The sequence below is a fragment of the Centropristis striata genome, chromosome 24 (assembly GCF_030273125.1).
Source record: "Centropristis striata isolate RG_2023a ecotype Rhode Island chromosome 24, C.striata_1.0, whole genome shotgun sequence".
Lineage (NCBI taxonomy): Eukaryota > Metazoa > Chordata > Actinopteri > Perciformes > Serranidae > Centropristis > Centropristis striata.
The window spans coordinates 19,905,645-19,924,355 of NC_081540.1; the positions used below are offsets into that span (position 1 = coordinate 19,905,645).

An 18,711-nucleotide genomic window follows, 5' to 3' on the forward strand; every position below is an offset into this window, starting at 1 on the left:
AAAACCTGAAGTTTTTCTGTAAATTCAACAGAAGTGTCAACTCTTCCTACTAAATAATAGATTTTTCAGCCTCTGTAGCAGATAGAAATGAAATTCAAAAAGTATTTGAGAGCTTATACAAATACTACAAAACAACGTAAACGCTTTCCAGGCTTCAATGGGTTAAATAGATAAGCTTGAGCCTCCACTGTTAGGAGGGCCAGAATCTCTTGTAAGTCCCCAAATTCATGTCCCTTCAAAACTCTGGGGAAATATATGCAATGAAGGGAAATTACCCCCCAAAAAGTCCTGCTTAAAAAAAAAATCCCAAGTAAAAGTACATAAGCAGTACATTTAGGCCCACCTCTACGAAGTTGTCGTACATTATATGAGCTCTGTTTTTCATGTTAAATCTTACTCTGTGGTGTTCAGATAATCATAGCAGAAGTAAAGAACAATAGAAATAAAAAGAAGAACTGGAGTTGGCTTTTATCTGCTGGAGAGCCCTTGAGCAGGGGAGAAGAGGCCAACCTTGAAACTTGGCGTCCAAACCATAGAAGAGAAATCCTGCTCATTGTGCCTTTAACAATACAATAATAACAATAATAATTTAGCCACTAATTTGCTGACTTGCTGACCCCGAGTGCTTTGATCTTTTACATCATATTTTATAAACAAAATAGAGAAAAAAAAACACGTAAAACAGGCCTACAGTTACCTCACAGTACACATACAGTACTTGATGCTACAGTTCTGCTCTACAAAGTTAAACTATGAATCAATTTCAACAATAAGATATGGCTTTAAAGTTTGTTTCCTAATAGTTTGCACATCTATGATAGGTTATGTTTTACTGGCTTGCCATAATATAACTTTTATCCAAATTAATCTGAACCTCCATACTTTAAGGCCCAAAACTGATGAGTTGTAAAGTTGCTTTCCATTAATAGTAATAGAAAATGAAAATGTAAAATTATCAGTTAAAATTTAATATGTTTAGCAAAATAAACTTAGTGTTTTTGAGTGATGATATAAGTAGAGCTATTTTAGGTAAGAAGAAAATGTTTTTGTTCAGAAATTTAAAAAACCAGTAACCAGTGGCGGTTCTACACAGGGGCCTACAGGTGCCACTGCCCCTGTAAAGAAGCCTTTGGCCCCTGCTGTGGTCCCTGTGTCAAATTAATAATAAAATGATCAATTTATAACAATGAACAATGGAACAATTCTAACCTTTTTTTTGTTCAAACAATATCTCATTGTACACAGAAGGAACCCAGAATGTGTACATTGTATAATAGTTTAACTCTATGGAGTCTTATGGGGCTATTTTGTCCATTTTTGAATCCTTTTCATGTCTTTACATGTCTTTGTAAGTCATTTTGTGTCTTTTTTGGACATTTGTGTCTTTTTTTGGTAATTTTGTGTCTGTTGTTGTGTCATTTTTAGTTATTTTGTGTCTTTTTTTGTCATTTTGTGTCTTCTTTTGTCATTTTGTGTGTTTTTTTTTGTCATTGATGTCATTTATGTTTCTTTTTTTGTGTCTGTTTTAGTTATTTTGTGTATTTTTTTTGGTAATTGTGTGTCTTTTTCAAGACATTCAAAGATTTTGAATGCTTAGATATCATCTTTGCCATTCTTTCATGTGCTAATGTGGCCCTCTGATTAAACACTGGCCCCTCATTGGCCCCCACAGTAAAACTGGTCTAGAACCGCCACTGCCAGTAACACAATAAATAAACAACAGCGCTCCTATGTGGCGTTCAATGGTACTGCAACATCTCTGGTGGAAGGAACTGCGCATGCGCCGTCCCATTTACGTCATGACGTAGCTCTTTACGTTTACGACGAGCCGAAAATGGCGGAGTACCTGGCATCCATTTTCGGCACAGAGAAAGACAAGTAAGTTTTATTCAATATTAAATGGAGGAGTCGCCCAAGCAAGGAGTGTTATAAATAGTCCGGCTGCAGCTCTTCTTCGTGGCCGGCGGCGGGGCTCAGTTTCCCGCCGCAGCGCCGCTGAATGTCCGAGTCAAGCTTCCATTAGCATCAGGAAGCTAACGCTCAATGAGACTCAGGAAGGCACCAAGGCTAACCTGCAGCAGCTGCTGGTTTGCGCCAAAATGTGTTATTTTGCAAAGTATAACTAGTTTGTTAGTACAGGTGTAAATTTTGGGAGCATACTTTGCAGCCCGTTAAATATCCAGGTAACGTGTAGCTTGGTTAATTAATGAGCTTGCTAGCAGAGTGGCGTTAGCTCAGGCGGGGTGTTTAGTTCAGTTTCACCGGTGGAGAGCAGCAAAATGCATCCCACATACTGTTTATAAAGTAAAGCTGCGATGTACACACGTCAGATATCGCGATATGTTCACTGTGCATTTATTTATTTATGTATATCGTCACCCTGTTAGAATAATCGCCTAACTATTTTTTTTTCAAGTTTTGCAGGAAACACAAAAAACTTCACCAAAAGTGTAACATATGACATTTATTGATCATTTCACTCAAAAAGGATGTAATAAAGGATGGCATAGTAATAACACTGTGTAAATTATGTAACTTGAGAGAAATAAATGGCTCAGAACATGCCTTAAGAAAGATATGGTAACACTTTATTTTGAAGGTGTCGACATAAGAAACATGACATGACAAGTATTATGAGTGTCATTAATGTTCATGACACATCCCATGTCATGTTTATGACATGCTCATGTCACTCTTATGTAGACACCTTCAAAAGATCAGATTTATTATGCCTAAGTCAAAATAAAATGCGACTTAGGCAATTTTTGAACATGCCTTTGTGACTTAAGCAAGATATGGTAACACTTTATTTTGAAGGTGTCTACATAAGAGTGACATGAGCGTGTCATAAACATGACATGACAAGTATCATGACCGTTAATGTTACTTCAAAGTGTCGTTAATGTTCATGACACATCCCATGTCATGTTTATGACACGCTCATGTCACTCTTATGTAGACACCTTCAAAAGATCAGATTTATTATGCCTAAGTCAAAATAAAATGTGACTTAGGCAATTTTTGAACATGCCTTTGTGACTTAAGCAAGATATGGTAACACTTTATTTTGAAGGTGTTGACATAAGAAACATGACATGACAAGTATCATGAGCGTTAATGTTACTTCAAAGTGTCATTAATGTTCATGACACATCCCAAGTCATGTTTATGACACGCTCATGTCACTCTTATGTAGACACCTTCAAAAGATCAGATTTATTATGCCTAAGTCAAAATAAAATGTGACTTAGGCAATTTTTGAACATGCCTTTGTGACTTAAGCAAGATATGGTAACACTTTATTTTGAAGGTGTCTACATAAGAGTGACATGAGCGTGTCATAAACATGACATGGGATGTGTCATGAACATTAATGACACTTTGAAGTAACATTAATGCTCATGATACATGTCATGTTTCTTATGTAGACACCTTCAAAATAAAGTGTTACCATATCTTGCTTAAGTCACAAAGGCATGTTCAAAAAATTACCTAAGTCACATTTTATTGTGACTTAGGCATAATAAATCTGCTTAAGTCACACACTTGACATAGGCCATTATCCTAAAGGGGGAAAATCACATAACAGAGTGTCCGGTGCTTGTTGTAAACAAACAGAGATCGCTAAGTGAACACCTCCTGCAGCACATTAGCCTGTAAAAGTTTATTCTGAGCCTCTCTGTAAATGGGCCACACAGCCTCTTATGATGATGAATTTGGAAGATGTATTTGTTGTATTTGTTTGCGATGAAAGCCCAGTTTCACTGTCCTGATGCCCTAAATTCTTATTATTACACAACTTTCACAGCTGTAAATAGTCAAATATAATATTTACTCCTGTTTAAACAATTATTGAATCTTTTATTGGTAGCCTCCTGGAACTCATCAATGATCAGTCTGACAACAATTTAGCCCCTGAGGACAATATTTTGGGGCTGCCGGCAAATATCTAGATAGATCTAGACTTCCTCTTCTGTTCCCAAGTCATTTACAGGCTGATTAGCAACATCATCAAATAGATTTAGTTGGTGTTTCATGCCCATGCAAGATTTAAGCAAATCATTAGAAACAGATATCTGCATACAAATGCAGATATCTATATATATAAAATTTAATGGTCTTTATGCCATAGTCGATGGGAGATTGCATTTAAGTCAATGCATTCAGCCCTTTTTTTGTCCTCAATAGTACAATGAACACACAACAAACACAAACTTGTTTACCAATTCAGCCGAGCTTTTTCCAGTTAGTTTGACTCATTGTCCGTTGTTTTGGTTCTATAAAGCAAATTCAACAGAGTTAAGCTCATTAACTGTGGCAACTTGTGCTGGGAATTATTTCAAAGTGGCTTTTTGGAACCACATCAACTAAAAAGGAGTCCGACTTTGTGAAAAAAGCCTGATTTTTTTTTTATAACCACATTCTTTTTTGATAATCACATTATGGAGTGCTTCCAATATTAAACTCTTGCCCTGCTGCTTAGATTCTATATCCATGTTCAGATATCCTTGAGTCTTATCTTTACCAAATCCACTGAAACTAAAGTAAACTATTAGTATGATGACACTTTCCCTTCTTTTCCAGGGTCAATTGTTCCTTCTATTTTAAAATCGGTGCTTGCAGACATGGAGACCGCTGCTCGAGATTGCACAACAAACCAACCTTCAGCCAGGTGAGTATCCCTACAAAGTCACACACTTTGACAAACTGATTTTTTAAATGGTTTTGACTCTAATTGTTTGATTTATTAAATGAGAAAAGGAGATATCCCAATATCCTTCCTGAAAAAACTGCAAATTAGCTCATATTTAATGAGTCAACACCAAGTTTGCATATCTAAACCTAACATTTCAGAAAACTTGTAATTTAAAATAATAGTTTCTTAATGTAAATAACAAACTGGGGAAGTTTAATGCTGATGTCTGCCAGTTAAAAGGCTTCAGGAGGAGGTCGAACATAGCATAAGCCTTTCATAATTACAATTTTCTTTGTGCTTTTTGGTTGCTAAAAGAATGATTTTGATGAATTGGAAGACACGTAAGAGAAATTGATTTTCAAAAGAATCATGGTTACTTGAATTTTTTTTGATCTCCTTGGAATGGAGCGAATGACCGATTGGATGAATGATGATGATTTTGGAATAAATTGGGAACAAGTTATGGGAATTATCGCAGAATTCCAAATGTGAGATGAGGAAGGAGCCTTGCTCTGCAGCCCTGTAAGAGCCCAGTGTCACGTTGTCACCTTGTTTCCATGTAAATTAACTTGAAAAAGATTATGAAATGAACATGATTTTGAAAAGAACAATTAATTGCAATGGTACAGTACTTATCTCGTGTCTTGTGGTGTTTGTTGTGGTTTGTTATGTCTGATCTATTATACTGTGGTTGTTTGTGGTTGTATTGTGTCTGTCTTATGTTGTATAATAATAAAAATGTTAATAAAAAAAAAAATTTTTCTTTGTGCTTGACTGTCAAAAATATAAACAGGCTATAATGGAAGTGGACATCCATCAAAGAGTCCTGTCTTTGATGGATGTCCGGGTTTTTTTTTCTCTTTTTTTTTTTTTTTGGGTCGTCTGTCTGTTTTCGCCGTGTGGCTTTGTACTGGTGTATCGTTGTTTTCATTTTTTGTTGTTGTGGTTATCCTTTATATTATTCTTTGTATGTTATTTGTGTGTACATTGTCTAATTTGTAAATATGTTCCTGAGTCTTTGTTGTCTAGAATTGTGTTTTACTGTTTTGTTTTCATATTGTGGCTCCTAATAAGTAATCCACTGTTCTTTTCTTTGTTTCTTCGTTAATAAATAATAAAAATAATAATAAAAAAAAAAAAGAGTCCTGTCTGACCGCATGCTTTCTCTTCTTCCCCCTGCAGACCATCTTGATCCAGAACATCTACCGTAACCCTCAGAACAGCGCACAGACGGCCGACGCTTCTCGCTGTAAGTTAAACATTTGTCAGCACCCTTTGTGCTTCCTTAAATTGGTGCTAACATTACAACAGATGTGAGGTACTGCTTCAGCCGTATGAACCGGGGACCCGGTTGTGACCCCGTTATCTCTAAAGGAAGCCAAACCAAACATTGACTCATTGGTCGGTCATCACCTAAAAGCACAAACACCTGCTTCTGATACCTCCACTATCTGTTTTTCAACCTTGTGTCGCCGAGCGATCTCGCCAAAACACATAGAGTTCTTACAGAACGTGCTGAACACGCAGAACTGAGCGTAAACAAGCTGAAGCAGTACCTCTCATACAGGTAAGTGTGTCCTGTGTTTCCCTCTGGGCCTCATGTTTCTATTGTGAATTAAAAGCATTTCATTCACTCTGCCATTGATACAAGAGACGCTGTTTACTCCAGCATCACATATATGTGTTACCGGTAGAATGAAGAGGCTTGATTTAGACCCACTTTACATTTAATTATCAAGTACAAGCCTGACTTGTGGAGTATTTAAAGGATAATTACAGTTTTGTTTTTTAATCATAACTTGAACTCAGGACAATTTGAAGGCTTTTACAGTTTTATAGATACAAATTGAGGCCATTCACTTCCATTTATCACCTGTTTACTCAGGCCAAACAACTCTGGATACTTATTTACCAGAAGAAGTAATCAAATTAGTGAATGAGTAGCTTACATGTGTGTGTTGCAGGGCTGCATTGGAGTCTGGGTACAAAATTTTGAATCACTTTTTCATATGATTCATGAATTAAAAATGACAGTTGGCAACAGGCAAATTGTTGTCTTACTTTTTAGTTGACACTTCACTAACTTTTTAACTGCCTCATGAAGCATTGTTACATACCTAATACTTAAGTAAAGGGGTCATAAAACACATGCAAAACCTCACTATTTAAAAACATAGAAAAACACTGTTTAAACTGTCTCACAGTGACGCAAAACATCGTAGAAATAATTTAATAGTAACATTTTAAGAGATAATGCATGTGTTTGTGAAGTACTGAGAGTACTCTGTTGTGTGAGATTGTAAACAAATGTTTTTATATAGTTTTAGTGTTATTAAAGGCAGCCCCCATGTATTCAAATCATCAAGAATTTTCTCCGTTTTTTAGATTCTGCTTAAATCCTGAAATAGTTGCATATTCCTTCAGAAAGATAACAGGCAAAACCTAAAAGTAAGGGGAAAGGAGGGAATACATTAAAGACTTCTAAACAGTGAGGGCAGTGAGCTTCACCTCCAGTAACTCAAGGAGATATTTTGAATGGGTGGAACTCACAACATGTAATAAAAACTAAGAACGGCAATTTACTGGCAGAAACATTTCTAATCAAATTTCTTTCTTCCTCAGCTCTTTACTTTGGTTGATGTCACAGAAGTTTACGTTTTGTATTTCAGACCATTTCCCTCTTGAACATTTACCTTCATAACCTTCAAAACTCTGCCCAGTCTGCTGATGGTTTACACTGTAAGTTCTCCCTTCATCTGCAGGACCCTCCAGCACTGACTGCACTTAATTTACTGTCACACCTCCCCACATGAATCTGGCTCAGTGTAGGAACATGTCCTCTAGAGATGTCCAAGGCCTCCGATCAGACTAAGCGCTTTTTAGCACGCTGGGACAGAAATTTGTCGTAGTTTTTAATGAGTCAAGTGTTTTTGCTTGTTGCTGAGTGCACTTTGAGTGCCTCAAGTTGAAAAATAGCCCATAATCTCAGTTTTTCCCCCTTATCCAGTCAGGTTAATTAGCAGGGCTGACTTTTTTTGAACATTTTTATTTATTTTTGGGCATTTTTTTTGGCTTTGTTCCGTAGTGTTAGTGATACAGAGTAGAACCTGGCAGATATATCAGTTGACAGATATTTTTGGCCGATATTGGCCTGTCAAAGCAAAATCGGTATCTAAAATGTGCCGTTATTAAAAACTTTTCTACACAATATTTAATGCAATTGCCTGGTATGGTTTAGAAACTGTTAGCTTTACATTTTTTAATAAAAAAAAATAGCATTTGAGTGAAACTGAACACTAAGGATGTTTATTTAGGCATTTATTTAATTCCTATTTAGTCTTTATTTTCAATAAATTTCTTAATTTAATAAAGTTTGAGAACGTAGCTCCCTGGGTAAATTTGCAGAGTGGTAAAAAAAATTGGTGCACAGTCCACATAAAAAATGTCTATTTTTTATTCCAGCACCCCCAAATATTGGTTATCGATGAATTTTCATACATCACTCAGGCTCTAATACAGAGTGAAGCAGTGAGGCCGAGAGGAAGATGTGCAGGAAAGGGCTCCGATAGCCTTGATAATGCACTATTTTATTTTTTTTTTTTTAATCGTAGCCTTCAATAAAACAGACGGTGCACCGTGTGTTTTGCAACCTGCAAAAAGCTCTGTTTCTGATCGGGGCCTCACACCATTTCCTGGAGATATAACAGTAATAACAGGCCCCGGCCTAACTCAAACTACTGTCGTGCAATAATGTGCACAGCTTTGGTGTCAGATTCTTCATTTTGCTGATGTGAAACAGATGTGTTACACCTACAAAAAAAAAAGCAGCTATAATTAACTTACTGTTTCTGTGTTTCACACTGAATACACACCTTTTGCTCCTGATTCATTGAAGCAGGTTTATACTAGTGCTGTCCTTAACTTAGGAGAAACTCCTTTTCTTTTAAAGTAGTCGAATAGTTCTTAAAGTGTGCGTAGTGGTACGTCAAGGCCCCTCTGTCTGTGAGGTGCATGTAGTGACAGAAACAGTTTTGTAAAGAAGTGAATGATGTAAAAGTGTAACCAGGAGAAAGCTAAGAGAGGTCAGCTCTAGTTTCTACCTTGCTTCTGTGAAATGGGTCGGGAGAGAGCACCAAATAACATACAGACTCTTTTGATCTACAGGGTGTAACTATTATAGCAAGACGTGTCAGTTAGATTTGTTCAAAGCTACACAGACAGTCTTTAGCCACCAGTGTCCCTCTAACTCAGCCTTGACTGTCCCCTGTTGACCTTTCCTAGGCGCCGTCAGCGATGTGGAAATGCAGGAGCACTACGACGAGTTCTTTGAGGTGAGTGACCCGCCGTGCTGACGTCCCATCTTCTTTCCACATAGCGTCATCACTGGGTTATCTGCAGCAACATGATGACTATTAATCAGCTAATATTTAAACAGCAACATGCAATAACTGCTTTTAACCCATTAAGGCCTAAAACGCCTGTAAAACCTTTGGGCGATTCTGAAAGAACCCCCTAAAACCTGAAGTTTTTCTGGAAACTCAACAGAAGATTTTTCAGCCTCTGTAGCAGATAGAAATGAAATTCAAAAAGTATTTGAGAGCCTATAACTGTGGCTTTCATGAGAAGTTGAGTTTATTTGTCCAAACCTCCAATAAAGTTTTTTAAAAAATCAACAAACTCAGCAAATGTTACATTTGTCTGAATAAAAAATCCTATTTATAATACTAATACATGCCCATTAGCAAGATGCAAACATGATATGACCATTGGAAAAAATAGACATAGTTCTCATTAGCCTACTGTAATAAAAAAATATATATATATCATAATAATAATAATAATAATACATTTTATATATTGCACTTTTCAGGGTACTCAACGACACATAAAGTAATATAAGACATAAACAGTCATGATTTCTTGTATCATCATCACAATCAATTAGCCTATTATTATTATTAATATTAATATATTATTAATAATATTATTATTATCTCCAGATGGCCACAAATCTGTCTGTTCTTTGGTGAAAATATGTCGTCTAAAAACATATTCCTCATTCATAAATGCCGGTCGATTGGTTCCGATACTACAAAATGACATATCCGCTGTCCCGGCCTTAATGGTAGAAATGCGATAATGCTTTCCCGGCGTCAATGGGTTAATCAGCTAATATTTAAACAGCAATATGCAATAACTGCTTTTAAGAGGGGTTTGTTGGCTGCTTGAGTAATTAAAAAAGTCATGTGTTTATTAACCAGGCAGACTGCCTGTGTCCAATTCATGTTGAAACACCGCAGCAGCAAATTATCAGTCAGTCTACAGTATAAAAGATGATTTAATTAGGGGTGTTGGCTTAACTGTCAAAATATACGATTTATTAGTTGTTATCTAACATACCCAACCCATATCTAAACATTAGGTTTCCCAGAGCTGTTACAATTTCCTTGTTAAATATGTGAAGTTTTACTTAATGACTAATTTCCATGACATAACTCAATAAAAACTGAACATCTAGGTTAAACATTGTCTGAAAAAAATGCAACACATCGTTAGCCTCATAGCATAATTGCCTAAGTCATTTTTTGGCCAAATTGTGATATCTGCCTAACTTTACTCTCCTATCACTGCTGCATCTTTCTGCCTTATTGCCTATGTTCTCAACCTATCAGAATACTTGCAAAATTACCAAAAAATACACAAAATGACAAAAAAAAAGTAAAATGACAAAAAAAAAGACACAAAACGAACAAAAAACAATGTAAAATGACAAAAAAAGACACAAAATGAACAAAAAACTATGTAAAATGACTAAAAAGACACAAAACGAACAAAAAACAATGTAAAATGACTAAAAAAAGACACAAAATGAACAAAAAACAATGTAAAATGACGAAAAAAAGACACAAAATGAACAAAAAACAATGTAAAATGACAAAAAAGACACAAAACCAACAAAAAACAATGTAAAATGACAAAAAAAGACACAAAACGAACAAAAAACTATGTAAAATGACAAAAAAAGACACAAAACGAACAAAAAACTATGTAAAATGACAAAAAAAAGACACAAAATGAACAAAAAACTATGTAAAATGACTAAAAAAGACACAAAATGAACAAAAAACTATGTAAAATGACAAAAAAGACACAAAATGAACAAAAAACTATGTAAAATGACTAAAAAAGACACAAAATGAACAAAAAACAATGTAAAATGACTAAAAAAGACACAAAATGAACAAAAAACTATGTAAAATGACAAAAAAGACACAAAACGAACAAAAAACAATGTAAAATGACTAAAAAAGACACAAAACGAACAAAAAACTATGTAAAATCACTAAAAAAAGACACAAAATGAACAAAAAACTATGTAAAATGACTAAAAAGACACAAAACGAACAAAAAACTATGTAAAATGACAAAAAAAGACACAAAACGAACAAAAAACTATGTAAAATGACAAAAAAAGACACAAAATGAACAAAAAACTATGTAAAATGACTAAAAAAGACACAAAATGAACAAAAAACTATGTAAAATGACAAAAAAAGACACAAAATGAACAAAAAACTATGTAAAATGACTAAAAAGACACAAAACGAACAAAAAACTATGTAAAATGACTAAAAAAAGACACAAAATGAACAAAAAACTATGTAAAATGACAAAAAAGACACAAAACGAACAAAAAACAATGTAAAATGACTAAAAAAGACACAAAATGAACAAAAAACTATGTAAAATGACTAAAAAGACACAAAACGAACAAAAAACTATGTAAAATGACTAAAAAAAGACACAAAATGAACAAAAAACTATGTAAAATGACTAAAAAGACACAAAACGAACAAAAAACGATGCAAAATGACAAAGAAAGACACAAAACTAACAAAAAACAATGTAAAATGACAAAAAAAGACACAAAACGAACAAAAAACTATGTAAAATGACAAAAAAGACACAAAAACTATTATTTATTGCATATGTTCTCCCTATCTAAACACTTGTTAGAGTCCAAAATCACTTTCTGCCTTAGTCATCTCTTTGACTTAGGCATTTTTGCCGCTACATACAAACCAAACTACATTATTTATATGAAAGAGAAAAATTGCCTTAGTCAGGGCATATTCTGCCTAAGTCACTTTTATCTGTTATGAAATCGATGTGTTTAATTTTTTATGCAAACTTGTTCACACTTCTATTTGAACTTACTGTTACAATATCAATTAAAAATACCAATGGGCTTACCAAAAATTGTGTTTTTTCTTGTTTTCCGAAAACATTCAAATATGACTTAGGCAAATATGCTATGAGGCTAACGATATATTAATAAGCGTCACCAGAAAACTGTAACTATATATTTTTTCAAATGAAATGAAATGCTGTTGAAATGTGAACCATTGCATTATGAACATTACACGCACATTATTCTGTAAAATATGACAAACTTGCTGAATAAAATTGCAAAAACAATGTGTTTTGGGAAATAAATCTGTAGGAAATGTACTTGATAATTAACATTCGTAGCTGATGAACTTGACATTTCAATGCAAGTTATTTTAATGTTTTTTAAACTTAGATTGAATGTGAACTCTTGGCCTTTGTGGTGAATTTTAGCCTCCTATAGTGAAAACAATGGCCGCCGAAGTATAATAACTTCATCAACTCGTCCCTTTGCTAAATTTTAACATAGAATAAAAGTTAGTAAAGTAACTTTTTAGAGGATAATCTTCTTTCTCTGTCTTCCACCCGATGCAGGAGGTGTTCACAGAGATGGAGGAGAAGTACGGAGAGGTGGAGGAGATGAACGTGTGCGATAACTTGGGCGACCACCTCGTCGGCAACGTCTACGTTAAGGTTGGTGACGCATCTAAAATGTTTTCATAAGAGGTGGAGCTAATGCAGAGTCAAATTTGGATATTTTTCTCATATTTGGCTCCGTTTACATGATGACGGTCTGAACAGAAGACGCAAAAGTGGCGTCACGTCTTCACTTTTTATTCCTCGTTTAGACGAGCGTTTTCGGGAGGAAATCTGCTGCATACGGTGATCTAAAGTGTGTGAAATGTGATTGTATGCAGCCAGGCGGCATCACTTAAAGCCATAAGAGCATCTTTGGGCATGTGGAAGTTTTCACACCACACATTTTCATCAGCTACTCCTTCCACAAAGTTCTCCACCATCACTAGATCTCCCAGGTCTCGTTCACAGCCGTCTGGCTCCTCCCACCAATCGCTGCATCCAGAATGTGATGGAGGTAATTCCAGATCCTTCTCTGTTCACTAATACTATCTGTACATATCCTGGACATTTGGTGGAAAGACTCCTGTAAGTTTATTAGAGCTGCCAGAGCAGCTTGAAGGTCCCACCATGGAAATAATCCCACGTTTGTTTATTTCCTGTCCTGGAGCATGTATGTGACGTAAACACATACGTGACGTGAGCAGATCAGATCAGAGTTTTGTGTCTTGTCAGTGTAGACGACACGCTACGGAGGAGAGGATTTAACTTTTCCACTTTGGAGGGTGGTTTCAGATTTTTGCGTCTTTAAGCCCCAAAAACGCCGTCACCGTCTAAACGAAAGGCACTTCACATAAAATATTTTGTCGTTTTTACCCGCGAGCTTCCTCGTGTAAACGGGGCCTAAGTTGCCACAAGTTTTAGCTATCTGGAGTTATCCTAAGTGTGTGAAACCTGTGTGTGTGTGTGTGTGTGTGTGTAGTTTCGACGTGAAGAGGACGCAGAGAAAGCAGTCATGGACCTGAACAATCGGTGGTTCAACGCCCAACCAATCCACGCAGAGCTCTCCCCCGTCACTGACTTCAGGGAAGCGTGCTGCCGCCAGTATGAAATGGGGTGAGTGTGATAAATCCTTTTTAAATAGTGAATTACAGCGTAGAAATGTTGTCTCCATGGCTTGAATTCATTCTGAGGTCACTTCACTGCGTGTCTTCCCCTGTTGTGTTGAGTTTAGCTGCACAATATATGACATATTTGAGTACATTAGTAAATAATAATTAGGGCTGCACGATAAATCGTAAAAAAATCGCGATCTCGATTCACACATACACGTGATCTAATTTCAACACACGTCGATTCTGAAGTATTTTATATCTGGAGCTGCATCAGAAACAAATGCTCCTATTATCTCCTGGATTTTTTCAAGCGGTGTGGAAGTATTTCGGATTTCAGTTGTTATCACCTGCATGTCTTAATTTTTATTTTTTATTTTTGTTAAAGTAATTTATCTTCCAATGATTTAACTACTACTATGCCCCTGTCAAAGTTCATCAGTGCAATAAACATTTTGTGAAAAAAAATCGTGCCAGAGAATCGTGATCTCAATTCTAAGCAGAAAAGTCGTGATTCACATTTTTTCCAGAATCGTGCAGCCCTAATAATAATTAGTAAATAATGATTAGTAAATATTATCTGTTGTTTGGTTATCTCAGATAATAACGTTATTGTGACATTAACTTTACCACATATCTTCCTCACATCATGCAGCCAATGTGGTAAAGCTAGCCATTTATTAAATAATGCTGAAAAATATAATATTGAATCCTTTTTTCTGCAAGTACAGTAAACATTTACATTTATAGCGTGCGCATAGTAATTACAGAACATTTTTAATTAAAAAAAATATTTTAGGTGATTTTGTGTGTGTTATTTAGCCCTTTTTTTCTTTCTTTTTGCCTCCCAATTTTTCTTTACAAAAGTCAGGAAATCTCAGCTTTTTGTCTCTGACCTGAAATGTTTGTTATAGTAGTCATATCTTTGTGAGTACTTAACTAAGGTACTAATTTCAAACTGGGTTATTACTACCATTACAAGTAAAAGTCCTGCATTTAAAACTTACTTTGGTAAAAGTACAAAAGTATCAGCATCAAAACGTACTTAAAGGATCAAAAGTAAAAGGAATCGTTATACATAATGTTGCCACTCAGGTTGTTATGTTTTCTAAATATGTTTTAAATTATATTATTATTAAATTGATCATGTTTTCATGATGATTCCAGACCTGAAAAGTAACTAAAGCCGTCAGCTAAAAGTAGTGGAGTAAAAAGTACAATATCCTTTAAATCAGGACTAAAAACACTATTGTTTACTGCAGCGTATCTTAACTTTAACACTTATCTGCTCTACTCTACTGCCCTTAGTTTTTAACTACACAATGTTTGACTTGTGCTTTTTATTATTTTATCTCTCTTTTTTTATCCTGCTGTATCTTATTTTATCCTATTTATATTTTTATTTCTATTTCCCTGTTTTAATTGACTCTTTTTACTGTTTTCAATTATGTCTTGCTGTTTTTAATGTTTATGTAAAGCACTTTGAATTACCTTGTGTTTATTTGTGCTTTACAAATAAACTTGCCTTGCCTTGCCTTACAATATTTGCCAGCTGCAAGCTACATTTTTATTTTATTGGAGAAGCTCCTCTAGAGCAGCTGTTCTCAACCTTGGGGTCGGGACCCCAATTGGGGTCGCGAGATGATTTCTGGGGGTCGCCAAATCATTTTGGAAGTCAGCTCTGTCTCCACTGTGTTAAAGTGTTCATGTGTTAATGTGTTTTAGTCTTTTTTGTCACTTAATGTCTTTTTTTTGGTCATTTTGTGTCTTTTTTTGGTCATTTTGTGTCTTTTTTTGGTCATTTTGTGACAGTTTTTTGGTCATTTTGTGATATTTTTTTTATCATTTTGTGGTCAATTTGTGTCTTTTTTGGTCATTTTGTTTCTTTTTTTGTCATTTTGTGTCTTTTTTTGTCATTTTGTGTCTTTTTTTGGTCATTTTGTGTCTTTTTTTGTCATTTTGTGTCTTTTTTTTGGTCATTTTTGTCTTTTTTGGTCAATTTGTCTTTTTTGGTCATATTGTGTCTTTTTTTTTAGTCAATTTGTGTCTTTTTGTGGTCATTTTGTGTTTTTTTGTGGTCATTTTGTGTTTTTTTGTGGTCATTTTGTGTCTTTTTTTTAGTCAATTTGTGTCTTTTTGTGGTCATTTTGTGTTTTCTTTGGTCATTTTGTTTCTTTTTTGGGTGATCTGAACTGTGTGTGTGAGATTGTGTTCAGTGAGCGGGGTTTCGCAGACAACATGCATGTAAAATTGGGGGTCACGACTCAAAAAGGTTGAGAACTACTGCTGTAGAGTGTGTCAGGCATCAGGTAAAGACAGAACAAGGTGTGTGGTGTTAGCAGCAGGTTGGTGAGGTGGGAAGAAAGTCCAGCCTGCAGCTAGACGATCCAAAATAAAGCTTCAGTGTTCAGCCTGCCGCTTGGGGCGGATTACTAAGCGGGTAAAGAGGGCAGCTGGCCTGAGGGCCTGGCCCTCCAGGGACCTGCAGAGCTCCAGGCTAACTGCTTGGTAACTGATTCTGGTAGTTATTTGGGACTTTTTGTTCCATTTATGCAAAGTATTGGATGACCTGATGGCCTCCAGGTGCTTCAGAATCAAAGTAGCACTCAGTGAACCTGAGGCCGGCTTAGAGAAAGTACACGTTGCACACAGTTTATTGAACAAGAGGGTCTCAGCAGATACAGTCTTATCTATCTGCTGCCATGGTCTGATTTACTGTAACTCACACGTGTCCTTCAGCACGCCACTAAAAACACAACCAGCTGCACGGGCACAGTGTCAATTACCACATTTTCTTTTGAATGCAAATCTAAACTTTGTCCTCGCACAGTAGGAGGAAACTTTCTCTCCTCTCTTTTATGAGTGCTGCTGTGTTTTTCCATTGGATGGGGGGTTGTTTACTCTGTTAGTGTGGGGGGAGATAAAGATCAGATGGTGGGCTGGCATGCTCCTCGGCATGTGTAACTAAGAGCCAACCTTTCTTCGTGGCACGGCCCTACCAAACGCATGCCAAGCAAGTGTTAACCCTCGATGCGCTGTTTCCCTGCAGAGAGTGCACCCGAGGCGGCTTCTGCAACTTCATGCACCTGAAACCCATCTCACGGGAACTACGGAGGGAGCTGTACGGCCGCCGCAGGAAAAGGTAAAGACGCCGTCAAAGTGACAAGTCGTCGATTGGTTTAGAATTCCCGAATTAATCTTTCCTCGTGTCCCGCCAGGCACCGCTCTCGCTCGCGCTCCCGGGAACGACGCTCCCGCTCCAGGGACCGACGGCGGGACCGCGAAAGGCCCAGAAGGTCGAGGGACCGAGAGCGATCCGGAAGATTCTGAAAAGAAGCCAAGACTGACCCGATGTCCTACCAAATCCATCCCTCTCAACCCCAGCAGTGATGACAAAGTTATTTTCTTTTTTGGTGAATTGTTCAAAGTGTTTTTCTTTTATTCCCTTTTTTTAAGATGAGCTTGTTTCGCTTTCTCAATAAAACAGATTTGTAATTCTGCACTGGGACCACTTGATTATATCAACATCAAATGATTTGAGACCTTTTATACAAGGAGAATACAGATTATTGGAACATGAAAAGAAATGTTTAATTCGGTGAGGCTTTTTGGAAAGAAGCTGGAATTATTTTAGGTATTGCAAAGTCAGCTTATATCTGATGTTGTCGTCTGTCAAACTTTAACTTTATCAGGGTGAATATCTAAGAAGTATTTTATCATTGACATTTGTACCACTGTATTACACTAATTACGGTCATATGCTGCTAAAACAGGCACCAGTTATTTGCCAAATGGTCAATAACTCAACTAGCAGCTGTAACACACCTCCTTATCGCTCTCTAATCTTTAAACCGGTTTAACAGGAAGTAACCAATGTATGAGTCATTCAAGGTCATATTACCCACATTCATAAACCAAATGTTGCGTGACAATGCAGTTCATAAGAGATACATTGGTGCAAATGTAATTCAAACTTCTAAAACATTTCTTTCTATCATGCAAGGTCATTGTTTATCTTGTTCTATCACACTGAATGATGCAGTATTGACTGAAGTTTCATCAGCCTGTTCTCCAGGTCCTTGTCATACTAGTTTTATTTTTTAGGTGGCAATTATGAAAGCAGAGTTTGCTAAGCAGGTAAAACATGAATATTATATGGGAAAATGTAAACAGGTTATAGGATGACAGAAATAATATTTCCACATCCATATAAAAACAGAAAATTAAAGTGGCAACAAAAGCTATAAGTTGACAAATCTGATTTTAAAAATATCTCCTCTGAATTTAACCCTAGTGAGTTTACCAGAAACCTGATATAAATTGGCAAACTTTTAAATATTTATATATATAGTAAAATAAATTTGAATGATTATGTAAATGTAGATACATTCAAATAATTTGTAAAAAAAAAAATGTATTTAATCAAATTCATTTTTTTACTCAATGTACAAACATTTAAATACATATGCAGGAAAAAGTAAACATTATTCTACATATATGTATAAACATATGCATATGTATGTATATATATACACTACCGGTCAAAAGTTTTAGAACACCCTAATTTTTCCAGTTTTTTATTGAAATTCAAGCAGTTCAAGTCAATTGAACAGCTTGAAAGGGTCCAAAGGTAAGTGGTGAACTGCCAGAGGTAAATAAAAAAAGGTAAGCTTAACCAAAACTGGAAAATAATGTACATTTCAGAATTATACAAGTAGGCCTTTTTCAGGGAACAAGAAATGGGTTAACAACTTAACTCTATGGAGTCTTGGGCTATTTTGTCCATTTTTGAATTCTTTTCATGTCTTTGTAAGTCATTTTGTGTCTTTTTTAGTCTTTTTGTGTCTTTTTTTGTCATTTTGTGTCTTTTTTTAGTCATTTTGTGTCTTTTGGTGTCTTTTTTTGGTCATTTTGTGTCTTTTTTTGGTCATTTTGTGTCTTTTTTTATTCATTTTGTGTCTTTTGGTGTCTTTTTGTCATTTTGTGTCTTTTTTTGGTCATTTTGTGTCTTTTTTTGGTCATTTTGTGTCTTTTGGTGTCTTTATTTGTCATTTTGTGTCTTTTTTTGGTCATTTTGTGTCTTTTAGTGTCTTTATTTGTCATTTTGTGTCTTTTTTTGGTCATTTAGTGTCTTTTTTTAGTCCTTTAGTCCAACAT

General features: G+C 35.7%; 1 protein-coding gene across 2 annotated transcripts; it reads left to right on the forward strand.

Annotated features, from left to right (window-relative positions):
* Positions 1 to 1,834: 1,834 nt before the first annotated feature.
* On the forward strand, positions 1,835 to 17,054 carry LOC131963013 (splicing factor U2AF 35 kDa subunit-like). 2 transcript variants are annotated; one of them, XM_059328139.1, is made up of 8 exons: positions 1,835 to 1,878; positions 4,585 to 4,672; positions 5,879 to 5,945; positions 8,978 to 9,027; positions 12,461 to 12,559; positions 13,425 to 13,558; positions 16,604 to 16,696; positions 16,773 to 17,054. In XM_059328139.1, exons 1-8 carry the CDS (start codon positions 1,835 to 1,837, stop codon positions 16,882 to 16,884), a joined length of 687 nt encoding a protein of 228 aa, XP_059184122.1. In that variant the 3' UTR covers positions 16,885 to 17,054. The 2 variants fall into 2 exon arrangements, with proteins under 2 accessions (XP_059184122.1, XP_059184123.1); XM_059328140.1 differs by lacking the exon at positions 1,835 to 1,878 and adding an exon at positions 7,366 to 7,435 and having other exon boundaries at positions 4,612 to 4,672.
* Positions 17,055 to 18,711: the final 1,657 nt, after the last annotated feature.